The sequence below is a fragment of the Gallinula chloropus genome (assembly GCF_964237585.1).
Source record: "Gallinula chloropus genome assembly, chromosome: 1".
In the NCBI taxonomy this organism is placed as follows: Eukaryota; Metazoa; Chordata; class Aves; order Gruiformes; family Rallidae; genus Gallinula; species Gallinula chloropus.
In genome coordinates, this window is record NC_140085.1 from 111,543,122 (window position 1) to 111,570,702 (window position 27,581).

General features: G+C 42.2%; 1 protein-coding gene across 1 annotated transcript in view; it reads right to left on the bottom strand.

The window, feature by feature from the left end:
• The window catches only part of APP (amyloid beta precursor protein), a 219,002-nt gene that overhangs the window by 161,884 nt on the left and 29,537 nt on the right, over window positions 1-27,581 (bottom strand). The window contains exon 2 of the mRNA XM_084271833.1: window positions 11,625-11,792. Within this exon, the coding sequence (XP_084127959.1) occupies window positions 11,625-11,792 (168 nt within the window). The remainder of the gene's footprint in view (window positions 1-11,624; window positions 11,793-27,581) is intronic.

Below are 27,581 nucleotides of genomic sequence, written 5' to 3' on the forward strand. Positions count from 1 at the left end.
TGCTGCTGCCCTGTGACAATCAGCAGCCTGACCCCCCTTAACACCCTGTAAGACAGCCCAGTGCTTCTCCCACAAGAAATTCTATGACATGACTACACAATGTGATAAATTAAAGCATCCCATTAATTTGGAAATATCTAATCCACTTTGAGTTCTTTTTAAAACAGAATTTCAGCTTGCTAAACAACAGTGACAGAGAGTCCTAATCTTAGAAAACAGCATATGAGACTGAGTGCAGCAGCCACCCCTACACCTCCAGCTGTAAAACCCTGGCAGAAGAAAAAGCGACACCAAAACCAGCACCAGTTCAGACTCCACATTTGAGATACAGTGCACCCTTTTTCTCAAAAGACTTACAGTGGGTCTGGGAAGAAAAGCTTAGCAAAGAACCCAAGAAAACTAAGATTCAGATCAGATAACCACTACAAGGATTCTCTATTACAACAAATTTTTCAGCCTTTCATTCATCTGTCAATTCTCCTCTGTCCTTCCTGCTGTCATCTTCCTGCCTAAAATACCAGCTTTGTTCACATTTCCTTATTTTCACCTGCCTTCCTTCCTTTTCTGCACAGATTCCGGCATTTTGAATCTATCTGCTCTCCCCTGATGTTCCTACTGCTGCCCAAAATTAAATCACGGAGCTACATTTGCATCTCTGATTAACATGTGGCCTGTTCTTCATTATAGGCTTGGCATCTGTCTTCTAGATCTAATAACATACATTTTTTCCCTATTTGAATTCTTCATGTTGCCAGAGAACACTTGCTGTGAAAATTCAGGTATTAACTGGATGTGTTCTTCAGAAAACATATAGGACAAAGAGGCAGAAATATGTAGTGCCTTCAGAAATATCTAAAAAAGCTTCTCCACAACAGGCTGTTCAAACACCATAAGCAAAGCCATCCTCTGGTCAGTCATGATAAGAAGGCAAAGTCCTCCCCTCCTCTTTCATCTCTTCAACATTAACAGTTCACTCACCTGACCCTTGGTGAGCTGGGTCAGAGAGAGAAACCCATCCTGTTCCCTTTGTTTACAGAGGTTAGCTTTGTGCCAGTTCAGCTCCCTAAATTTCCTCACTGCAAGATCAGACATATGCTAAAATCTGGCACAGCAGAAATGAGGAGGAGGGGAAGAAAACTGACTCTGCAACAGCATGCACCACTTGAGTTCAACACTTCTGCTAAAGCGCTCTGTAGAGGCACTCCTTTGGTAAGAAGCTCTAAAATTAGCTCGCAAAATCTGACTGTCTCATAGGAGAGGCCTTTTGCTCTTCCTCCAGAAGCAGCCACAATTCAAGATGCTGAAGCTGAAAGTATGCAAGAGTGGGGACATTCAGGAACTTCAAACCTGGCTGAAGATGGGAGACTTCTTGGTTCTCTCTGTTGCACCGAATTCTAAACCAGAGCAGTGCTCTTCTATGAAATGCCTGGGCTAAAGGAATGAAATGGTAATAGGAACAGATCACACCACTGCTCAATGGAGTCCTCTGATCTGTACTGGCACAAAAATCTGAAAAGCCATCTTTCAGGCTTCAGCAAGTAATTGCCTGTTAGTATATCCTCTGATGTGTTCTCAGTAACAGCTCAAAATGAGAGTTTCTATGACAATCTCCTCTAAAATACTAAACAGCGTATGCATATTATCTTACCCAGTATGAGAAGTTTTGCTTTAGTATGATCAGTCTTATCAAATCCCCTGAGGTTCCTCGTTTAAACCATAAAATGCTAATTCCTGCTTCTTGGACAATCTCTTCTGATTATTTTCCCTCTTACAGTATCACAGGATCAGAACAGTTTGTCTTGGAAGGGACCTCAAAAGCCCATCCAGTTCCAACTCCCTGCCATGGGCAGGGGCACCCTCCACTACACCAGGCTGCCCAAAGCCCCATCCAGCCTGGCCTTGAACACTGCCAGGGAGGGGGCAGCCACAGCTTCTCTGGGCAGCCTGTGCCAGCCCCTCACCGCCCTCACAGGGAAAAATTTCTTTCTAATATCTAATCTAAACCTGCCCTCCTTCAGCTTAAGGCCATTAACCCTTGTCCTGTCATTACAACCCCTGATAAACAGTCTCTTAGATGGAGTGTAGAGAGTCGCCAAGTTGTGTGGGAACTTGGATAAGCAACATTAGCTGCAACATTTTCACAGATGTTTAAAGAAATACTCATCAGATGTTCCATTTTTTTCAAGTCTGTAATTGGCTCAAACAAGGAAAAGCAAAAAACACTAAAGGATCTTGATACTGCCTCAAAAAATTATCTCTGACAGGCAAATCAGAAGTTGAATTTACAAAGACCACAACTCTCTGGCAGAGCCATCTACCCAGGCCAAGTGGAAGAAGTGAATAATGAATGGAGGTAATTAGGTGTTTTATAAAAGCTTAATTATCACTGTTCTTCAAGAAGACATATGATTTAGGGTAAGAACCAAATACATTAAAATGCATTGGTCTGTATTCTAATGGAAACACTGTGCAATTTCTTCAAACAGCTGGATCAACTAACTTTACGTATAATTAAATGTACGCAGGGTCAGTACTTTTCTGACCCACAATGGTATTTATAGAAACTGCGCTGGCAAGAAAGAAAGAAATTCCTATCAGATCATTTTTCTCACATCCAGATGAACAGCATTCATGTTTCACTACACATACCCAACGAAAAGAAAGAAATTTAAACACGGTATTATCATTACTATACAAGTAGCTTTCCTTCTTTTGTGTTAATGCATGCAACAGCTGTCAGCACCCACAAAATACAAAGCTAATGTTTTAGCAGATATTGCGATGCAGGTTCTAAACACTACACAGTATTCTTCCAGTAGAAACTTGTCTTAGCTAAGGGGAACACTCACCTTAAGGCCTCATGAAAATTAGGTCTTAGGGACCTTAAATCCAATGCTCTGTTTTTAGTCTCAACTATCAGCTAGATGCCTCAAGAGCTCGCAAAACCAAAACAAATAAAATAAATCTAAAACCCTCACCTTACAAACTTTTTCATTAGAAATTTGCAATGACAGCTTTGGTGTGAAAAATCTCACCTACTCAAGTTAAAAAAAACACAAAGTTAACAGCTAAAATTCTGCTTAAACTATTAAAAAAACTCCACATGCTGTGTGCATATAAATTAAAAAGGTGGATAAAGCCATCAATAATTGGCCAGATATTCAGAAATTTCTCCATGATTATAAATGATAATTAATCCACAATCATCTAGAACAATTTTCTGTAAGGAACACACATCTATAAAACCAGATTATCAATGTGCCTTTTTAATTAGCTATAGAAATACAGTATTTGGAAGACTAAAGCAGCCAGTACAGTACTACATAATAATTTTAATTGGATAAAAGCTAACTGGATGATAATGTCACCGTATGACTTAGAAAGCAGTGGTAATCAACTGCTGGGGGAAAAAAAAACGGAATGTCTCAGAAATCAGGAAACATTTCCCCCACCCAACCTGGGGACACTGCCCTGCTACGAATTCAAGCAAGCACCACCTCCCCGACAGCTTCAAGGCTATGAAGCAAGAGAAACTGGCTTTTCCCTTTCTATTTCTGCCTGCAGAACTGACACATGAAAACGTGTGCATGATGTCCTCTTCTCGCCAAGACAGACTTCTGAACACAAACCTGTAACCTGCTATCAATCTAGAGAGATCAGCCCACTGCCTGCTACTAATAAACTTCATACGTACCATTTACAGTGAGACAAATGCACTGGTAGTCGGTATTTCTTATTTCCCTGTATAGTAGATGCACAAGGGTGAAACAGGGGGTGGGGTGGGGAAATGGGACATGGCACACAGAGAAAAAAGAAACTTGCCACCCAAAGGGGAGAGAAAAAAAAAGGCCACACAAACACCCCACCACTCCCAAACAGTAATACTACCAGAAGAAAAAGCAGTAAGATATATCCCAGGAAAGCTACAGAGCTATCCCAAAGGAATGCAGATGACCCAAAAAAATACAGACCAACACTAAGGACACTATCTCTTCACACACATACAGCCATGCATTGAGACTTGAAGACCAGGAAGTACTGAAGCCCCTAAACACTGAAAACTGCCCAAACCCAGACAGCAGACTCTCGGCTCTCAGAAGCACCATTCCCAAGGAGGCTTCAGTCACACTTGGACTCATCCATCTGCAGCAGCACACTCACAGATGCTAGGGCTGTGGTTTCAGTGCCTTTAACTGGACACAAGTCAACCCTGCCAGCCCATGACTCCTGTCTAAATCCAGCTCTTGTCCATTTACTGCTAAACGCCTCTCCACAAGCCATTCCTAACACTGAAGCTGGATCAAGGAACTGACCTACCACTAAAATCATTCTCCCTAAGAATAAGAACTGCATCACAGTGGAAATCGCTGGAAGTTAAAAAGGACCCAGGATGACCTTTAGCAAAAGTGGGATAGATCTGTGCCAGACTGAAGTGTTCATGCAAGCATGGTCTAAAAATGTGAAGTAAGAGAAAGTGGATGAGCACGAACATTTCCTCATGTTCATGAGCTGATAAATACCAGCTGCTTAACAGATTTTTCTTTACTTATGATGATCATCACACTTTATGCCTAGTACCTCTTAGGCATATAGTATTTATTGAATGAACAGCTGCCAGCAGTCCACCTCAGAATTGCATAGTGTAAGATGGTTGGGAGATGTGTCTGTAAAGAGAACGGCAGACAACTTACTACGATAGCTCTGTATATAAGAAGGAAAAAAGAATGGTGAAACACAGCAGTACGGGCCCACTGTACTGTCCTCACCAGGACACTTGCGTGCAACACCACAGGTGCAGAAGGGTGCCATCTTTTGCAGACAACATCCAGTGCTACACAGCCCTCTCTGAAGTTGCTTGGGCTTCAGTAAGGCCATGATTTGAGCCTTCGCTCAAACTTCACTCCCTTTCCTAGGCTTGCAGAGGTGCTTGTGCAAGTGTTGTTAGCCAGTCCTTTTGTATCCTTAAGGAGCAAACCACAAACACAGCATGCTGACAATAGCGTAAGGCATTTTCTTCATGTCCTTTAGATGTCCAGTTTAGCAGATATTTTTAATACCTTGATCAAATGCTAAATGGTTGCCTGCTAGTTGAACTATATATCAAGAAAGGCAATAGGTCTACCCTGCATACAGTCATCACATTCATATATTTCAGAGGACAGAAGAAACAATCATATTCTTGGCAGAAACACTATGCTAGTGGAACCTGGCGATTAAGTTAAGCCATTCATCTTGTCCATCATGTCTGTGAAATTCAAAATTAATCTACAGGAAAATGCAGCATTGCAGCTTCATTAAACACTGCAGTACACATTTACCTAAATATATATTTATGCAGACAACCCCCCCTCCATTTTTATCCTTTTTCTTCCCTCAAGCTCAAAGCTGAAGTACCCTCCTTCCAGAAGAAAAACCATGTTACTTCAAAAGCATTTGGAAATCATAAAAGCAACACCACACCAAGATCCTGATGTTTTTCATTTAATTTCCTTTCAAGACATGCAAAAAAGGTCTGTGTATGGGAAAAAAGAAAAGGGGAGTTTGGAAGATTTTATTATTATCAACAAAAGAAAGGCAGGCATCATCTTGCCATGCATGCTCCATGTTTTATTATTCACTCAATTCGAAATATATTTAAATAGTCTACTATAGTCAGGGCTAAAAAGCCTAGGTAGGCAGTGGGCACGCTAAGGTTTAACTGCACAATAAATACTGCACAATTAAATACTATCAAGTAACAGACCCTATATTTCCAAAATCTAATCCTTCATTAAATCAAGCAAGATTTAAGCACTGTCAAGCTCAATTTCTGCTGTGGACCAAAAGTTAAGTAAAAAGAAAGACCTCAATAATCAATGTAAAGAGTGCTAAGACACTGTTCACCCAAAAATTTAAGCATGACTGTGCACATCTCAAAAATATACCAACACACATTTGCCTTGAAAATGTCATTTGTTTATAAGGACAGTTTGTGCTGCCAAAAATCTGTATGTTTTCCATGTTTCATTAAATGGATTGTTTTCCTCAGAGTAAATTGTATGGCTTTTTAAGCTGCTGAATTTAGAGTAGCACAGGTTTAAAATTCATTTTCTTCTTCAATACAGTGACTATTTGGTTTGAGAAACTAGAAAGAGCACATTATGCAGCCTAGATAAAAACAACAATTCATATTAGGATGAAAATGACAAGGTAACATGGAGAGAAGCCATTATCAAAGCAGCAAGACCATTTTCACTGCATCTCAAATTCTCTTCTCAGAAGGCCAAACTTTTTTTTTTTTTAAAAAAATCTTCAGCATTCCTGCCAGTTCAAGAAACCCTTTAACAAATCTTTAGAAGCTCTACACAAAGACTATAGAGGAAGAGAGCCGCTGCTATCAGTCCTGCCTGCTGGATTCTGTGAGGCCTAGGCTCAGGCCTGGCAGCAACAAGCACAGAAGGATTAAGTGAGACAGTGGTGGTAGGGAGCCAAGCCAGTAAATAAAGAAAGGTGGGGCAGCTGTTTGATGGCCCTTTTGGTCCGTCTACAAAAAGGGGACTTGAAGACTACTATGAAGCCAGAGGTTGTAGGGTGAATTAGTGTCAAAACCTTATTATGGTCACATTCCAGCCTGTACTGGATCTGGCTAACAAGTGGCTTTGGGTTTCACCAGCAACTTAACTAAACATCTGGTATAAACACAGTAGATTTGAGGAAATTACAAGAACAACAATTTTGGAAGTATGATTAGAGTTTAGAAATGTCAACACTGTTCTGTCAACAGTTACAACAAAGTATTCGTTATCTGAATTTACCCTATTATTTTCTGCTCCATGTAACACAAAGATACAGTTAAGAGCATAGCAACATGCACTTATAATTTATTTTTTAATTTCTGGGGAGGACTTCTTTACAAAATACACATTCAGTACAAAATACTCATGGATCTTCATGATGTTCATGAAGAAAGCTGACACTTGTCATGTCTTCATTAAAGAAACAAAGCAGCCATGATGTTGTTTCAGAGATGCCAGGTGTAACACCTACCAAAGCCAACATATACTCTATAATTCTACGTCTGAAAGTACAACTAGACCTCCTGGTTCACGCTCCATCTGCTCAACCATGCACACTGTATCCAGACCCAAACTAGTTTCACTGTGTTTTTTGGTTTGGTCTTGTCGTGGGGTGCAATCTTCAGAACTGTTCTTTTTCATTCTGTTCTGTTCAACTCCACGCACTCTTAAAATAGAAGTGAGCACCTCCTAATTAAACAATGTGTGGGGAAAAACACACATTAGACAAAATGAACTTTTTGCCAGCTGTAAGTTGCTATTACAATTCATTTTGGACATTGAGTCCAGCACAGACGGCAAAATAATTTTAGTCCTTCAAGGAACTCATGCAATGTATACTAATTACCACACATAAAATTCAGCACATGGTAGCTGTTCAAAATTGCCAGTATAATGAAACACACCCCAATATCTCCCATCTGAACATGTATTCCCTTCAGATAGGGAACTGAGCACACCTAAATTAACTTCCAACTCTGCATATTCAGGTGAGTCTGAAAACAAGTACTTTGCCAAAGGGCAGGCTCCAGAACCATTAAATGAAAACTGTTTAACAAGACAAGGAGCTCACTGGCCTCTAGCAAGGAGCACAGCCTGCTCCAAAACACACCACCCCAGTGCTTCAATACGTGTGGGTGGGGGTACACAGTTTCTTCCACAAAACGACAAAGCGCAAAATCCAGGAGCAGTGGTCCCTACCTGTTTCAGGACACCAGCTAACCACCCACCACCCATCAGGGGATGTAAGGAAGAAACTTTCTCCAGAGGGTTAGTTATCCAGTGATCACGTAAGGCAGTGTGGGGGTGTTTTTCCAACATGCCTCCAAAACAGCTGGCACTACAGCGACAGCAGCAGGCCTAGATTGACCGATGGCTTATCTGAAGTGTCAGCTTGCACGTTCACAACACGTTAAGGATTTTGGCATATATACAGGTGTAACCACCCCATTTCCGTTAATGCAATATTGCTCTAGCATCTGCAGTGCCCACACTGACAGCTGTTAGCAGATCAGGTCCATACCATTTTATGAATTGCACCCGCCACTGAATAGTGGCATTGTAGCCAGTTGGAGGTTAAAAGATGCCACTAGTAAAATGTACTTGCCTAACCAGCACCTCACACCACACAAGAAAACTAGATTTTGCTGGTTTTTGTGTTTTGTTTTTTATTTAAGAAATGCCACCAGCTTTGGCTGGACAAGGGAAAACATGCAGGTTTGAAGGCAGAGGAGATGGATATGCTTTGCTTCCAGAACCATCTTGTGACTTGAGTTCAGTTAAACTCTGCTACTAAAGGATGCCAGAAGGTAGCACTAAAATACCATCCATTTCCTTCAAATAAGTAATGTACAGTCTGAGCTTTGTCATCTTTAAACTGTGCGATGTGTTGTCCAAATATAAATCCAGACAGTTCCTGTGCTGCACTGAGCTCCCACTCAAAAGCAGTGAAGCAACAACAAGCAACATACATCTTTAAAACATGTAGGCGGTTCTGCTTATTCCCTGTTCCTCCTCTTCTGCCCCTGCAGTGCTCCTCTACTGCTAACTTTCTTCATCAAAACTTCAAAATCCACCTACGCTGGCAGTGGACAAGGAGAGGTAAGGATGACAGTCTCAAGGAAAAGACAACAAGGCTCCCAATACATCATTTCTGCAGGAGAAATGGAAGCTCTTCTACTTCACGCACCTTCTAGCCCAGTGCTTCTGCTCACCACCCAGACATCTGGCCTAGTTTTGTCAGGAAGAGGTCTGGTAAAACAGTTTAGAGGTGGGCAAAGGAATACATCTACCTGCAAGTTCTGCTGAAAGGGGAGATTTTTTTTTTAAATGTTTTGTAAGACACCTTCCATGAAAGAAAACAAAGCCAGAGGCTACATGGAGTATTATTTGGATATCAGGATAAAATGGATATGCTTATCTGGATTATCCAGAGTTTCCTGATAGAAGTTACTAACTTGCATTACTTTAGAGCCAAGGAGCCACAGAGCATGATCTCCACTGTACTCACTGCTCGCTCAGTTTCCACTCAGTTGACTCCTTTCAAAATAAGCCTGGTGCAGGAGGAACTGAGTGAACAAGGTAACTTTATAGGGTCTGCTGCAAAAGAACTTACTGCGCTACTGGGATAATCACAATATTTGTGGCTGAGCAACACAAGGTATCTGCAACAAAACCCAGGATGGACAGACTTCTCATTGGAGATGCAGAGAAAAATCTCACTTCCTCTTGCTTCCTGTCATTTGAGTGCCCTGCCCAGAGCCAGGGTAAAATATCCAGTACCCCAGCAGGGTGGTACTAACAGCTGATGCTACAGGAAGACCGAAGAACCAAGGAAGCTGCCATGGTGCCAGGGAGCACAAAGAGCAGAGACTAAGGCAGAGTATCTGTCTCATTAGCAGAGCCCGTGTGCTCAGCCTCTGCCTACACTGAGGAAAAAGCACACCCCAGGAAGTAGCAGTCTTCCTTCTCAGGAAGCAGAGCAGCCTGAACAGGAGATAAAGGAGGAATGAAAAAGTTGTATTTAGCAAAAGTAATTTAAATTTTAAGAGATTTTTCACCTATTCCAATGCAAGAGGTACCACGGATCTCAGCCTTGATGATGCCTATTGCTTCCTCCTCATAAGAAAAATGCAAATTTACTCGGTTCCCTGGGCCTGAGAGCAAGCGCTGTCTCACAGCCAATGTAAACAGCAGAAGGCAAGAGAAAACCACCTCCCTTGTTACTTCCATGATACTAAGCAGACTTGGAGCATCAAGCAACAAGGGTTTCTGCACAGCTGAGAAGCCATTTTGAGCTGCATGTATCAGCACTTGCCTGTGAATTCATTTCTTCAGTAGAAGTGGGTGCTCTTACCCAACTGTTTTTCTTGTCAGGTCAAGGGACAGTTAAAAGACAAGCAAAATAGGACTGCCCTTCTCCTACACAAAGTCAAAGCCCATTATGCTACAGACCTGGCTGCAGGGGCAGAGGAAAGACTGTGGAGAAGGGTCATACTGAACTGGGAGTGCTCATGGCAAATAATTATTTTCTCATGCGCAGTCACAGTTTTCCTCATTATTCCCTTTGTCATCTAACAGTATACAGCTACTACAACTACTACTCCTGACTGCTTTTGTTTTCCCCTCTACTTATAAAAATAAAGGGCTTTTTTCTTCTTCTTCTTCTTTAAATGCCAACTAAGCTTTCCAAGTCACTTGTCATTCATCTGACATTTGCAGCTCCCTGTTCCTGTTCTGAGATCCTTCCCTTACCTACAGCATTTGTAACTGAATTGCCAACCTGAGCTATTCATGCCTCAAAACCACTCAAGCCTTTTACTCTTACTTCCTGTAAATTCACATATTTCTTGAGAAACACTATCTTGTTGACTTTTTGTCACTGACTGTCTATTTCCTTCTCCTTAATCCTTCCTCTGCCTTCAGTAATTTCAGTATGAGTAAATCAACTTTATTTACATAACTCAAGGGATACAATGGAAAACCAGAAGAAACTTCTAAAACTTTACTAGCAGATTAGGTTTGATATTTTTGTTAGTGGAAGACTAATTCTACATAGTTGTACTTGTAGTAAAAAGACGATGCTACTGGTGGAGAATCAATTTCAAGATCTTCTTTAAAATTAATATACTAGACCATAAAGCTCTAATTCAAGAAAAAAAAAAAAGAACAGATCATCGCAAGAAACAACAGGAACGATCAGTGAGTGAAGGACAGGGACACAGATGCTGAGAGAGCAGAGATTTGAAAAGTAAATTGTCTTGCTTTGTAAAAGGCATTTTCACAGGAATTGGTTTGACATTTAGGAAGCAAGACAGCTACTGCTATGGCAATAAGCAGTAGCTCCTGCTTAAAAAAAAACGACCCCAAACAACAGAGATGGTATAGAAAGACTAAGGACTAAAGCTACTCAAGCCTTGCCCTTTTGTTTCATGGCATGAAATCTGCATTTTCTTTTCAAATTGTCACACACTGGTACGAGGTTATCACGCTATCACAGCGTGGAGACAAAACAAAATTAGATCCACAATCTGTTCTTAGGACATAAGCGAGGGGGTAATAAGTTTCTACTCTCAAATATGAAATCCGTCATTGTGACTTCATCTGCAGGGCAAGCTTTTTCTATTAAGAACCTCTGAATGGTTCAGTGTGCAGTAAAGACCAGTAACTCAGGACTGACCCAGTGTGATGGCAGGATGACAGAAGAGTTGTGTTACAGCTGACTTTCTAGATCAGCCCAGAAAGAACAGTGCCATTTAAAAATATACTGCCACCTCAGCTTTACACAAAATATTTCATAACCAAGAAGTCCATTGTGCATGTATGATACAAAATTATCCACAAGGGCGGAAGACCAACAAATTGTCCAACAGCCTCAGTGATCACCAGAAACCAGGTTTTCAAGCTGTTCTAACAGGCTCTGGAGAGAATCTCTCTAAAAAAGGGACAAAAGCGCAATGGAGCAGGAAAGGGGGAAAAAAGAATGTTCCTACAGACTTAGCTCTCCAGCACATGCCTGAATTTTAGTACTTCAGAAGAGCCACTGCCCTTGCTCCCGAGGATGGGACTTACTTCCTGGCAGTACTGGAGAATCCCTTCCTTCGTCCCAATGCAGGTCTTTGTGCCGGAGGGGTCCGATTCCCACTTTCCATTCTGAACGTTCATGTGCATGTTGAGTTTCCCACAGAACATGGCGATTTGAGGCTCTGCCAGCAACCCAGCATTTCCATCAGCAGGCACCTGGAAAGAGGGGAAAAAAAAAATTGGTACTTTAATTTTGTGTCCAACAGTTCAGTCCATCCAAAGCAGGAACAGCTCAAGCAAGCATGAGCCACCCATCCTGGTAAAAGCCAGAATTGTTAATTTAGTAAGATCTGAGAAATCCAAGTTATTCATAGAAATCTACAGAGTTTAAAGCTATAAACCTTTCATGGGACTCAAAACGATCACCTTGTCAACTGGGGCTAACCAGAGGACAAAACGCGTAGTTGGCACGCAACAGAAATCTGTCAAACACACTTGGTATCTCGGTGCTGGGGGGAAAGGGACAGACAGGGGTGTCATTAACAATTAGCAAAACAGTAACAAGATTTCCTCAAGAGGTTAGTAAAAAACCCCTCACAACATACCTATTCTCAAGACCCCCTCTGTTTCAGCCTGACTTTGAGCACGGGGGCTGTATTTAGTAACGCCTTACAATGACGCAGGGTTAAAGGCAGCAGCTTCCACCTAAGCTTTGTTCCAGCCACACCTGCAAATGCGGCAGCTGGGTTGCCAGCAAAATGGGACTGCTCACAGCCAGGTATGACGGCACACCAGCTACCCAAACAACGTTAACACACACGGGCTTTAGGCCAGGCCACTGGCAGTGCCTCTCCTTGCCACCTGCAATGCCCCTACCTGCCTGGCAGCTGCCCTCCCTTATGAACCCAAGTGCTGTTGGGCACAGAGCCAAGCATCCGAGCTGCCCCCATCAACTAACTTCCCTGTTGAAAGCAATTCTGGAATATCCATGAGCATTTACACATACATACATATATCCTACCTGTTGAGTTCAACCCTCCTACCTCATCAACCTCAACACTGGTTTGAGCCCTTTCACAGGGCCACGTCATGCAGGCGAATCAAGAGCTGGCCCTTTCCCTCTGGTGCCGCCAGCCTCTGAAAGAACAAGCTGAAAGTAAGTGCTGGCTCTGGCTTTACCACCTGAGATACACAACACGCAGGAAAATCTCCTCTTACAGTTAAGTTCCTCAAGAGGGGAGTCAGTGGCCCCCCACTGCCCCCTACACTCTGAAAGGCGAGCCCATCGCATTCGAGGCCCAGCAGAGTTTGCCACTACGGTTAAGTATCTATTTTTAAATTTTAATCTGTTAGCTAGAAGGCTTCTCAAGGAGAAAATTAAAAGCATTTTAAAAATTCATGAAACGGGGAAGAAACAAAATTACTGTCTCACAAGAGGTATGCAAGCCCCGTGTCTCAGTTCCCCCACTCTTTGTTTAAACAAACACAAAAAAAACCTTCATGAATTTTAGATGTCTACAGTAATAAAAATATCGCACCAAGAAACATTGCAGGAGCCAACATCTAACTATCCCAACACATTCGCTTAGCATTGCAAAAGGCCACAATTAGAGCAAGTATTTCTTTTTTTTTTACTATTAAGTAAAAGCAAGAACATTTCTTTTTCTACCTTCTGTAAGATTGTAATGTGTTACCACAACTTAGCTTGAAGGAACCAAACCAAAAAAAGGCAGCAGGAACACTTCTACTGTCAGTTTTTCCTTTGCTATCTCCATTTCTCTTCTGTGGAACTAGTGATCTCTGTACAATTTAGGAGTCAACTATCAATGTCCTTCACTGGGTAATTAGAGAAGTTTCCAGAAAGTAGAATGACACCTCCTCTGTAAAACGATCACGTGCTCACTCCTTCCAACACCTTCAGAAACTCTGTAAAGCATCTCAAACACGATGCATCTATAACAAACTCTTGCAAAAAAATCCTCCAAATTACTGCCCTTTTTTTTTCCCTTTTCTCCTTTAGAGACACAACACAACCCTATCAAAATTCAATAAAAATAGAAGCGACTCACTCCACAGGTGACATGTGTGAATGTGAACTCTGTTCACAGGCAGCTCCTCCAACTGGGATCTCCATCAAATTAATAAAGCTCGCAGCAGTCGTACTGGGGCAGATTTTTATTTATTATTTTTTTCCCACTCAAAACCTTAAGTTGTAAATTTATGGAGCCTTACAGCTTTAGAAGGAGGGTTTTTTCTTCAGTATTTTTTGCCTTAGCTAGGAAGACAGCTCAATTTGGGGAAAAAAAAAAAAAAAAGACGTGGCCATTCTATCAACTTACCTCTAACAACATGACAACCTGTGACTGTCTACTTACAGTCTTATTCCCTTCAGAAAAGACATGACATCTCCCAGCTTAATGAAGTTACCAGAGCAAGTCATCATCGCATTTAGCTTTCTGTATTTTGAGCTGACAGGGCCATACTAATGATCCGCTCAGCATAGCACTTCATCTTATTGATTAGGACAGCTAAATGTTTCTAATCATAAAGAAATACCAGAGCAATTAACAGACACTGTAAAAGGAACTAAAGCATTTAGATCACCATCATGAATAATTCAAGCACTCAGCTTCCCAAGCTGAACTCCGTTAGCCTGTGTCCTCAAAGCAAGGATAGTAGGTTAATGGATTTGTCCCTTACATCTCTGGCTAAGACACTACAGAGCTCCCAAAGTAACTTCTCAGAAACCCCCAGAGTGGAAATGACTCCTTTTTAAGCATCTTAGATTTAAACTATTTAATATCTGAAGGTAACGGCTCGCTATCATTGCGTAGCCCTGGTGTTTAAACTAAAAGCCACTCATCACCTTTAGTAATGAGCAGCAATTGGATATGCTGCATTTTCAGCACCACCTCTGTGAAACTTGGGGTGACATTACAAAGTTTAGCAGAACAGACCCATTGTTGAGACAGCCTTTGTGCTATTCTCTGCTCTTTCAATAAAATGTCTCTAAGCCAAGACTTCTGCCATCAGATATTGCATTTCTTAAGCAAACAAGAAGTTGATCTGCTATGGCACCTTTTCTGATTGAAAACTGGCAGCCTCCTGCTTGTCAAGAAAGTACTTGCTGCAAAATCCACAGAACCAGCTGACATTAAGGGAGGCTTTTCTGAGACAGGATGGTCAAAACAAGTCAAGCCTAGGAGCACTTTTTGATGCGAGGGCAAAGGAGGAGAGCATGACTAGATCTGACCTTGGCCTTACCTATCCTAGATTTGGAGCTTCTGCTGGTCCTCTTGACAACACCTGAGCAAAGCATGCCTATTAAAAACGCGTGACTAAAAGATTTCCCTTCACTCTATTTTTCAAGCATATGATTCACAGCATTGTTCCTTCTATTTCCCAAGAGCAAACATGTCAGAAACACAGTGACTGACTGCGATTCTAGTATTAAAAAAGCAGAAAACAGATAAATTTTTCAAGATCACTGCCCAAAACCCAGCAGCTACTGCTTTAAGCTGTATGCTGCACTCTTCTACATATTGTTTTCTTCTCCAATCAATTAGACTTCAGCAAAATTCACAGCAAAAAGCTGAAATCCATAAAGCTAAAAATCCATTCTTAGTTCACAGTAACAATTATGCTAAATTACAGAGAGTCAGGAGGAGTATTTCTGATGTCACATTTTCTGGTTTCTTCCCCTGCACAGACCTCCCCAGCAAGCCTACATAACCTGAAGCCTTTGGTCAATTTTCCCCACACAGAGACAAGTAGCAAACAAAAACTACCCAGGGAGATGCACCACACCACCTGTCCTGCCACTGCCCCATTGTAGGACACATGAACACTCATTCCCAAGGCACCTGCTGAAAAGGGTGGAAGAAATCAGTCCTTGTAGCCTCAATTTTTTTTAATGCAGGACACGGTCCTAAATTAAGAACAGTAAGTTAAAACAATTAATTCAAGAAAGTGTTGTCATTTAGTTTTGTAAGGCTGATGGATATGAGAGGAGAAAGCCAGACATGCGAAGCCTCTCATGCTCCTTTGGTCTGGACTAGCTAGCGCTGGTGGAGGGCATTTCCAACACATACTGCCTGCACCTCTCCTCTAACCTGGGGTCTTCTACCTACACAATTCCCAGCTTTATAAACACTTCAATAGTTCCTTATGTTTTAAAATTGTAATTATGACAAGTAACTGAGTTGATATGGCCTGCATGCCAGTTTCCAACCTCGCACTGCAGTTCCCATTGCTCACATGTTCAGCGTGGTGTCTACTGGCAGGAAAAAACACCAAGAAACCCTCAGTAAACAAGGGGTAGTCCAGCAAAATCACTGCATACCATTTGATCTCCTGTGCAAACATCCAGAAGCAGTCACTTCCAACACACTCACCTGCATGCCTCACGGCTTTACACAGATCCTCCACCTTCAGCTCAAAGCAGCCTCTGCCATGGATTTTGCCTCTCCCCCAAGTTAACAGCTCAGAAGCCTAAGCAAACATAAACTTTTCTAGCTGACATGTCTAATGCACATCTAGGCTGTGCTGCCATTTGAAAACCAAGATTTACCCAACACCACAATCATATTTTCACTAGGACAGCAGTAAAAGAGCTTCCCAGGAAATGAAAGGGGTGCTACAAGCTGCCAGTGAGTCTACCCCGAGATCACCAGGTAAGAGACAAAAGGTCTTAATAACATATCACACCAAGAGAAGAAAATACAACTTTCTCTTCAGCCCTCTCCCTTCCCATCACGTTTGTCTTGAAGTCTTCAAGCATCAGAGCACTTTGAGAAGAGTTTGGTTTGCTCCCAAGGGACTGTGTTGTGCTTCACTATCACGGCAAAGCCAAAAATAAAAGATTAAACTTCACTGAGATAACAACTAATTTCAAGAGAGGTCTATAGTCCAAACAAGTTGCTGATAACATAAAACCTAAAGAACTATTACTGATTTTAACAGAGATACCCATCCAACAGCAGTTCTATCACAAAGGGGACAGAACAGCAGTACTGGGGGGGGGTAGGGGGGTGGGTAGAGGGGGGAAGTAGCATTTTTAGAACACATACACTTACTTTGGTGAAAAACAACTTGTGAAATGAGAGTAAAATTGGATGAGAATAAAACTAGTGACAAGTGATTTGTCCCACACATGCCATCATAACATTTTAAACAGAAGAATTCATGAAGCACTGGTCACATCAAAAGTATATCCAGCTAAAAATAAATGAGTTGGTGAACAATTTTATGTACCATTCAAGTTTCCTTCACAGCCACTGGTTTAATTAATTTACATTCATTCCCTGCCAAGACAAGGTATCCGCATTACAATGCAATTAAATAATCTAGAGCACTGATCTACACAGATAAGCAGCTTCTGTACAGTAATGCTCAACAGCATAAAGCTACGGTCCAGTTTGTTACAATAACGCCTGTAGTGGCAAATCTCCCCTGTGCTAATCCTAAAGCTCTCGGGCAGATCAGTCTCCCAAAGAGCAACTCATGCGACACAAATTACATTAACAGCAACTATTTGCTTTATTAGTATTCTGCAAAAGTAAAAACTCTAAGCGTATTAATAAAACTGTAATCACATATTATGGTGCCTACTTTGCATATGACCTCAAAGAAGTAGCATGTGCTTCTTTTCCCTGCCTCTCGGCAAATCATTAAGAGAGCAATTAGCACGCTCAAGCTAACTCTGGAAGTTATGCTAGGGTTTCCACAGTATATCCAGTTTTCAAAGATTCAATGGAACAGTAGTCATCCCTTTAACAAGACTTCTCGATTGAAGATCAATTTCTAGAAGGGGAAATATCTAAATTTGAAAAATACCATCTACAGGATTTGGAAAAAAAAAACAAGCCACCTCACAATCAATCATACATTACAGCTCTCTGTAAATACACTGGTCTAATACTACTATGTCACAAGACGTTCAAGCATCAGTCTGACGTTTTTGATATAGAAAATTGTTGATTTGTTAAGCATTTTTAATTATTAACTTCCAAAAGTGTAGTAGGGGTACAAGTCCTGCAAGGACAGATGGATACGCAGCCACGGTAACCCTCAATGTGACAGCAGTTCTCCCTTGAAGAGTCTCAACCTTTCAGAGGCACATCTTCCAGCCACAAGACTCATTTCAGCTCCAGTTCTGTACATCTTGCTTCATGCTCCTTGGCTGCATTTCCTTCTTAGGGGCAGCTAAACATTGAAGTGCTTAGAATTTTATTTGCCAATAAAGAAATCTAAAATACCATTCAAATACAGGCTTTCAGTATTTTGCCTACTCTCAAATAGAAAGCACAGTATGAACTGTTTCCATAAGTGGGGGTGCTAAAAAATAAAAAATAAGAAAAAAAAGAAAACTTAATTATCACTAAAGACTGGGATTAGAAAACAACTCTGTAAGAGAAAGCCCATTGGGTATGTAACTGCTCATCAGTCATATTTGCTTTGGATAAGGAAAGGAGACATAATCCAGATGTTTTCCTATAAGATTGCATCAAAGAAACATTCACAAAATCGGTCAAATTAGGAAAAGACCAGGTATTTCCTGGCAAAGAGACGTTAACTACTGGAGACTGTCTTTCAAAACAGGTGTTTCATGATATTTTTCTATTTCAGAGGGAAAAAGTCATTCCAAATGTTTATCTGATGTCAAAATGCTGGCTTAAATACAATACAGAAAAAAAGAAAAAAACTTCACACAAGCATTAGACGACTAAGGTGTAGGAAATCAGTTTCCTTCCCAGGTTAAGATACAATACAGATATGCCTCTGCTTTCCACTCTTCCAGCCCTGGTAATTTAACACATCTATTTGAGGAGAGATGACAGACGGTCTTCAGTGGACCCATCCACTCCACATCCCCACAGCAGGCTGGATGCCATTCACAGCATTTCAGAGGTGCTCAAAAAGTATTTTGGTAGCAGAGTACAGAAGATTGAAGGAAGTTTCTCTAATTACAAACTGTAAACAAGGAATACTTTAACTAAAAAAGCATTTGGTGATGAGCTAAACAACTCCATTTAATCCTAACATCAAAAGGCTTCTTCCTGTCAACCACCACTATGTAAGACAGGAAGCGCAGGCCTCTCGTCATCCACTCTCTCTGTCATTGCTTTATGCAGTTACAAAAGTAATTAGTGTATTTGCTAATAGTTCTTCATAATCCCTATTTTAAAAACAAATGTTGGCTTTGTTCACAACTAAGGTTATACTCGGAAAACACAGGCTGCAAGGTTTTACCCTCAAGAGGTCTCCCATCAAGGGACCAAAGTAATGTAACTTCACTGCAGATAGCTCTACTATTAACTTATAATTAAGGACTACAACATAATATGGAAATAAGCATCAGAGCTTGTATGTGCTATTATTACACACTCAAACATCAAAAAGCATTCCCCAGAGGTCCCTAAGACTGGTTCTATGATTTAGGTTATTTTATTCTGCAAACACTAACCTGAAGCCACTTTCATAAGCTTCAAAGTATGTTTAATTTGTATTAATTGCTTCATTTCCAATTACTTTCAAGGAGAGGACATTCAGTAACAGCCACCTGGTTTTTAGTGCACGTTTTCACACTGCAGTATCTACAATTTATTCAATAATAACAAATGCCCTCCTTATTTTAGGAGTCCATTAAAATAATCCCTTCCTGCTTTCCATTTTTAATGCTAACACCAGTTCCAGCCCTTTAAGGTTTAACAACTTCTGCTGACAATAAAAATCTAAAGGGTGTTAAAATATTGAGAAGAATTAAGCATACCCAAGAAACATACTACCCTTCCAACCCATGCCTGTGCTTCATCCAAACTCTTATACCTCATTCAGGTTGGTATTTGCACACAAAGCAGCTTGTTTCCTGTAAGACCATTAATAAAAAGAAATACAGCCTGGAGAAGAGAAGGCTCCAGAGAGATCTCATTGCAACCTTCTAGTACCTAAAGGAGACCTACAGGAAATATGGAGACAGACAGAATCATAGATTATCCCGAGTTGGTAGGACCAATAAGGATCAAGTCCAACTCCTGGCTCCACACAGGGCCAGACAGGTCAGAGCATGGGACTGAGCACATCATCCAGACACTTCTTGACCTCAGCCAAGCTGGGTGCTGTCACCACTTCCCTGGGGAGCCTGTTCCAGTGCCCGACCACCCTCTCAGTAAAGAACCTCTTCCTAATATCCAGCCTAAACCTCCCCTGTCAGAGATTCATGCGGTTCCCTCAGGTTCCATCACAGGTCACCAAAGAGAGGAGATCAGCACCTGTCCCTTTGCTCCCCCTCGTTAGGAAGTGACAGACTGTGATGAGGTCTCCCCTCAGCCTCCTCTTCTCCAGGCTGAACAAACCAAGGGACCTCAGCCTCTCCTCGTAAGACTTCCCCTCCAGACCCTTCACCATCCTCGTTGCCCTCCTCTGGACCCTCTCCAACAGTTTTGTGTTGGCTGCTGGCTCCTGTTTAACTTGCTGTTCACCAAGACCCCCAAATCCCTCTCAGCATGGCTGGCCTCCAGCATCTGATCCCCCAGTCTGTGTGTGCAGCCAGGGTTGCCCCTTCCCAGGTGCAGAACTTGGCACTTGCCCTGTTAAACTTCCTGCTGTTGGTGATTGCCCAGCTCACTGATCTGTCCAGGTCTCTCTGAAAGGCTTCTCCACTATCAACAGAATCAACAGCATCTCCCAATTTGGTGTCATCTGCAAATTTGCTTAAGACACCCTCTACCCCTGTGTCCAGGTCATTTATGAAAAGGTTAAAAAGAACTGGGCCCAAAACAGAACCCTGGGGAACCCCAATAGTGACTGACGACCAGTCTGATGCTACCCCATTCATTGTCACCCTCTGACCCCAACCCTTCAGCCAGTTGCCCACCCAGCTCATTATGGCTTTGTCTAGTTGTATGCTGGACATGTTGTCCAGCAAGATACCATGAGACACAGTATCAAACGCCTTACTGAACTCCAAAAAAATCCCCATCAACTGGTTTCCCTTGGTCAACCAGCTGGGTGACCTTGTTGTAAAAGGAAATCAGATTGGATAGACAGGACCTTCCCCTCCTGAACCCGTGCTGGCTGTGGCCAATGACTGTGTTGTCCTTTAGGTGTTTTTCAGTAACTCCCAGTATGATGTTCTCCATAATTTTACCAGGCACTGAGGTGAGACTGACAGGCCTGTAACAACCAGGGTCCTCTTTCTTACCCTTCTTGAAAACTGGGACGTTTGCCAGCTTCCAGTCAACTGGGACCTCTCTAGATTGCAAAGACCATTGAAAAATAATTGAGAGAGGTCTCTCAATGACATCACCCAGCTCCCTGAGTACCCTGGGATGAATCCCATTGGGGCCCAAGGACCTATATGGATCCAGATAGAGCAGCAAATCACCCACAAGCTCAGGGTTCATCAGGAGTTACCATGGTCATGGTCCTCCAACTTGAGGCATATGGCGTCCCAGAGCCCACTGACTTTGTTGAAGACAGAGGCGAAAAAGGTGTTAAACGTCTCTACTCTATGTCCCTGTCAGTAAGATGAATGTTCTCAGTGAGTAACTGACAAATGTTCTCTCTGGTCCTCCTCTTGTTGTTAATGTATTTGAAAAAACCCTTTTTATTGTCTGCCACAGTATTAGCCAGCCTCAACTTTAACTGAGCTTCCGCCACAGGAATTTTCTCCCTACAAAGGCAAACAGCGTCCCTGTAATCCTCTCCCATTGCCTGGCCTTCCTTCCATTGGCTGTACACTTTCTTTGATAGGACGAGAAGTTATGACCTTTAACTGAGAGGGGGTAGATTTAGATGAGATGTTAGGAAGAAATTCTTTCCTGAGAGGGCGGTGAGGCCCTGGCACAGGCTGCCCAGAGAAGCTGTGGCTGCCCCCTCCCTGGCAGTGTTCAAGGCCAGGCTGGATGGGGCTTTGGGCAGCCTGGGCTACTGGAGGGTGTCCCTGCCCATGGCAGGGGGGTGGAACTAGATGGGCTTTGAGGCCCCTTCCAAGACAAACCATTATGTGATTCCACTTTGAAAAGTAAGACCACTCAAAGCTACTTTTTTCCTGAAAAGAACAGAGGTAAAAATAAAAGGAGTGTAAAAGGACTGTTTCACCTCATACATTCAGTGAGCAAAACATGGGATAACCTTGTTATGCCCAGTGGAAAGACCAAGTTTCTTCCACTGGACTATGTATGGTTTGCTGCAGCCTACAAGTGAAGATCACAACTCAATTCCAGAGGGTTACAGTTCAAACCAGGTAACTGCAATGCTAAAATAGGCTTGCCATCAACTTTACAGCACAGCTTAACAGACTGACAGAGTTCCTACTTAAGCTATAAAATACTAGTTCTCCTAGTTTTATTAAGTATCTATGCAGAATACAAAAGCTTTAAAGACTATTTGTATTTAAAAACTCAGGTAGAGTAAAAAGTAGATAAAGTAACAACAACAACAACAAAAAAAACCATTCCCCTCTTATAAAAGCAATCAGGACAAAAAAAACCTACCAACAACAATAAAGCACCCAAATTAGAAAAGAAATATTATTTTCTCCCCACAAATCTAAGATGGCTTTTTGTCAAAACCAAGGAAAATTTTCCATCTTCCAACTTCTCCTTAGAGACAAACAGCATCACAGGAGTAAGAGGCTGTCAAAATCAACATGAATAATTTAGAAATTGTTTTATTGTCTAATGTTAATATAGAAACAGCAGCAGCAATTATTGTTGTCAACAGCCTATGGAAATAGGTCAAAAAAACATTTTACGGATTGCTCGGTAAAACTACTCAGTACAGCTGCTTGATCCTGGGAGACAAATGTTTCTGGGAGACAGTAATGGAAAGGACCATTCACCTAAGCTACAGAAAAACCTGCAAAGACCCACATTTATTTCACAAAAAAAACATTAGCTTTGGGCAAGATCAAGGCACCTGAAATTTGCTTGAGATACAGACTCAACTGTAAAGTTCCTGAAAAAATCAGAGATGTTTATTTGCCCTGACTATAGCCTTTTTAACCCAAGTGTAAATACTTGAGTGTTGTCCTCCTGGCTTGCTTCATAAATAGCCGTGCCAAAAAGGCATCACAACAGCACACTGCCCACTACTCCACAGCAGCTTTAGGATCCCCTGCTCCACAAACACGTTAAAAGCAAGTCTGTCTCTAAGGTTGCAAAGGATGCAATACTTTTCTTAAAACTATCTTCTAGCAGCTAACAATTCTCACCCATAGGCTTCATAAGGTTCTGAGGCACATACTGTATTTATTCCACAGGTTTTCGTTTTGACACTTCCCTCAGGTCGTGTTCCAAGTACCATTAGGTCACTACATGAACCCCAGCTGAGGCATCTGTCTACCCTGAAACCAAAGTAAGTATCAGAAACAAACCGAAAACATGCCAGGACTAAGAGCTGAGTTCACAAAGTTATCTCATGGAGCAACTGGGAGGTAAGCACTCCCCTCCCCAAAGAGCCCAGCGACCCTGTAAGCAGCCAAGTGCTTATGAGAAATATCTGCAAGACTTCAGCAGAAACGTTGCTATCACACCTGTAATGAAGAACAGGCCTGCACACACACATGTGAACACCTGCCCATGAGAAGAGGGGTGCCCCCAGCTAGGGCCCCCTGAAACAATGATGAGCAATGAAGAGGCCCAGGAGAGCAGAAAAGGCATGGCCCATATGCAGAGCCTGTCTGGCTTGCCCACACAAATGTTTCCACACTCCCACAAGAGACTAAAAAATAAAATGTAGCTAAAAAAAAAAAAAAAAAAAAAAAATTCAACATTTCCACACATGGGCATAAATGTGAGGCAAGTATTGGGGGAGGGAGGGAAGGAGCACAAAACTCCTAGCAAGTCATGCAAGGTAACTTTTTGTGTCGCTATGTGAACATCATAAAAAGACGTTTGTCTACCACTAAGTGCCACATCAAGAGGTTTTCATTTCTGCCAATAATACAGAGCCTTCTACCAGCAACATGGTTGCTTCAAAGAAACCCCAACAAATCAAAAAAACAAACCCAAACCCCACCATAAAACCCATACTTCCTCACTTCAGGCTGAGTACCTGCATTTAAAAAGCGCGTGAAGGTGCCTGAATGCATCCAGGAGGGCAACAAGGCTGGAGAAAGTGCTAGAAGGCATGTCCTGTGAGGAGTGGCTGAGGACTTTGTGTTTGTCAAATTTGGAGAGGAGGGGGCTGAGGGGGTGACCTCATTGCTCTCTGCAGCTTTCTGAGGAGGGCAAGTGGAGAGGGGGCTGCTGAGTTCTTCTCCCTGTACCCAGTGACAGGACATGTGGGAATGGTTCAAGGCTGCTCCAGGGGAGGTTTAGACTGAATGCGAGGGAGCATTTCATTACTGAGAGGGTGGTCAGATACTGGAACAGGCTTCCTAGAGAGGTGGTGATGCCCCAAACCTCTCTGTGATTTAAAGGCATTTGGACAATGTCCTTAGTAACAGGCTTGAACTTTTGGTCAGCCCTGCGTTGGTCAGGCAGCTGGACTCAGTGCTCCTTTTGTAGGTCTCTTGACTAAAATACTCTGTTCCCTTGTAACTTTGGTCACAACCAGACTAGCAGCACAAGCAGTTTAATGTGTGCGGTGACGTGCACCTTCAAAGGCTGTGGGGTCAGTGAGGGGAGCAGGGACAGACCAAACCACGTATCTTCCGGAGTTACCTATCTGAAGGGTCCATGTGGATTCTGCAGTTACCAGTGTAACACTAACTGAAAGTCCTCATGCCTCCCAGGCCTCCCCAGCCTGCAAGTACCTCTGCATTTCATTATGAAAACTGCATCATATTTTTTTTATAAAAACTGTGGTTTTGGCAGAGAAAAATCACACCAAGTGGGTTGACATAAATTAAACAAGACTGTGGTGACTTTCAGTAAGAAACATTCAATCTAGGGGAGCACCAATTAATGCTTAACATGACCAAAAAAAATTAAAAAAAAAAAAATCAAGATTTTACAAGTGGAATAAAAAAGACATTAAGAAAGTGGAATTTAAAACCCCCAACAATCTTGCTTCAAGCTGTTCATTTACATTTTGAAACAAGTCTTTGGTCATCTACATGGCTATATAATGTGGTGACTAATAGCAGCAGGGGAAAAAAGAAACAGGGAAAAAAACCACCAACGAATTCCTATCGGAATATCCTTTCTCTCATTTGGAAAAAGAGACAAGATGCAATCCAGCAGGTGCACAAGGTTGACAAAAGAAGCATTTAATGATACAATAAATAGGTCAAAGTATTATGATTTCTTTCAGTATGTCTACACCTGTTGAAAAGCATTTAAATCTAATCACCTGAGAGCCTGCCATTCCCCCAAAACCAACATAAGCGTCTGTTTTACAGAATTTCACAGAATTAGGTTTTGCACTGAAATGCATTCAGTGTAAGCCATCTGATTCCAGCATTGTATTTTCCTATTCCAATGCTCAGAGCCACCATCATTTATTTTACCTTAATACATTAAATATAAGAAGCAGCAGGTATTTCACAGCAGCACAACGGACTGCGGAACTATTCCGGAAGTAGCATCTGGGTTCCTACTATACCCCTGAAAAACTCACTCCTGTAAGTTGAAACTACAAGGTGCAAATAAATACACAAAAAAATCCCCAAACAAGATCTCGTTTTCATTTATGTTTAAGCATCTTTTTCATGCAAAAAGGTACCAGAAGTTGGCGTAAGACATATTTTAAAACTATTTCAATGCACAAGTACCTGGGAAGGAGGTGCAAATAAAAATGATTATATTCAGAGCCAGACATCATACCATGAAACAATTGTATCTGCAGGTCAAAAAATGACAAACAACCCTAGTTCAACAAATCTGACAAGCAAGTTAACGTTTGAGCAATCTCAGTTTCTCAAATGAACTATATCCTTCAAATGTTAGCGCTCTGTAATTTATTGACTTGTTTTTAAACAGAATAGCAGTCCTCAGTTTTGAGAAATTCATTTGAAGTAGCTGTTGACTTAAAGATAGCTTCATATCTCGCTCATCACAGTTCCAGCATCTCATTCACTTAAAGCATCTCATGGAAATTTTGTATATCCTTGCTCTTTTTTTACGTTATTTTTTCTTTTAACTTCTGCTGAAACTGGGTTGCAAAGAGACAGTTGGTAAGAAGATGTTATTCCATTTGAGGGATACCTACATCTTATCTCCATTCAATAAAATTTATTAATACGCAACCTCTCACAGAATCATCTTTTATTTAGAAGCATTTTAAAGAAGGAAGAAGGGATATAACTTATTTAAAGTACCTCTTCAACAGTGGTTTTACTCTTTTTTAGATCCTATATAGTAGGATGCCCATATACAGGCAAGTTAGCAGAACAGATGACAATGTATTTTCAAACACTCCTTTTTAAATGTTTGGACTTGTAATTTTCTAAATAAATAATAATGGTAACAAAAAAAAAACCCCAGCATGGTTAGGTTCTGGTGGAGAAGGGGGTTCTGCAGGGGTGGCTTCTGCAAAAAGCTCTCTGTGGGGCCAACAGAGCAAACACCAGCTGGGCTCAAGGCCAGAGTTTTTGTTGACCAAGGCCGAGCTCATCAGTGACGGTCACAGCGCCTCTGGGAACCACATTTAGGAGAAAAAAAACCCTCCAAGCAGCTGCTTTTTGCCACTGTGAAAAAAGGAACTGTGCAGACACCAAGGCTGGTGCATACAGGGGAAGAAGATGCTGCAGGTGCCAGAGGGAAAGAAGCCCCTGCAGCCCATGGAGAAACCCATGGTGTAGCGGGTGTCCCCCCACAGCCCATGGAAAAGGCTGAGACCCCACCTGCAGCCTGTGGAGAGGCCCCACACTGGAGCAGGTGGAGACATACAGGAGATGCTGTGACCCATGTTGGAGCAAGTCCCTGCCAGCACTTGCAGCCCATGGAGAGAGACAGAGACTCAAGAGAAGAAAGAGACACCCATGCTGGAGCAGGTTTGCTGGGCGTGCTTGAGACCCCATGGAGGACCATGTGGGAGAAGTCTGGGCCCGAGAGACATTCTATGATTTATGGCTGCACCCCATAGCAGTGACCCACGCTGGGGCAGCTGGTGAAGAGCTGCAGCCCCGTGGGAAAGGGCTCATGCTGGAGAAATTAGTGGAGGACTGTCTGCTGTGGGTGGGATCCCACAGTGCAGCAGGGGAAGGATGTTGGTTTCCTTCTTACCCCCTCCTCCCTGGCTAAGAAGGAAACCAACTTGTGAGGATCTGACCGAAAACCCCCATTCCCTGCCCTTCCCTGTGCCATGCTGGGGGAAGGGGGGAAATAATGACTAAAGTGAAGTCTGGAAAGAAGGGAGGGGTGGGGGCAGGTGCTTTAAGATCTGGTTGCACTTCTCATTACCTGACTCTGGTGTCACTGGGTGTGCAGTGCAGTGTCATAAATTAGAGTTTCTTTTTTATTCTGTGTTGAGTCTGTTGTGCCCGTGACACTAATTGCAGAATGGTCTCTCCCTGTCCTTATCTCGACTCCTGAGCCTCTCAATATATGATTTCTCCCCTGTACAACCGAAAAGGGGAGCGATAGAATGACTTTGGTGGGTGTCTGGCCTCCATCCAGGGTCAAATCACCACAAGGCATCCTTGAAAGCTACCAGATTTTCCAGATTTGGAAAAGTCCTGTAGGCTTACATCGTTTGCATACCATAGAAAAACACCACCAAACTACTGAACTAATTACTCTAAACCTACAGAATTATTACTGCTGTGGAGGAAATATGCAGTGCACTTTGCAAGGTCCTCCAAAGAGGAGCAGAAGCTGCAACCCATCTGCTCGGCAGATTTTCCTCGCGTTGCGGTCTGACTGAGCAAACTCTTATCTACCCGAGCAGAAATTCACCATGGCCAGAAGAGCTGAGATTCTGCCTGTGAAACAGGACTGCTTTCAAAGGAAGCTCTGAGGCTGGGATTTTATTAATTTTACATGCAGTTCATCATCCGCCCTCAACACAGAGGCACAACCTACACTGCTCCAGTAAGCGCTCCGCAGACCACGTTGC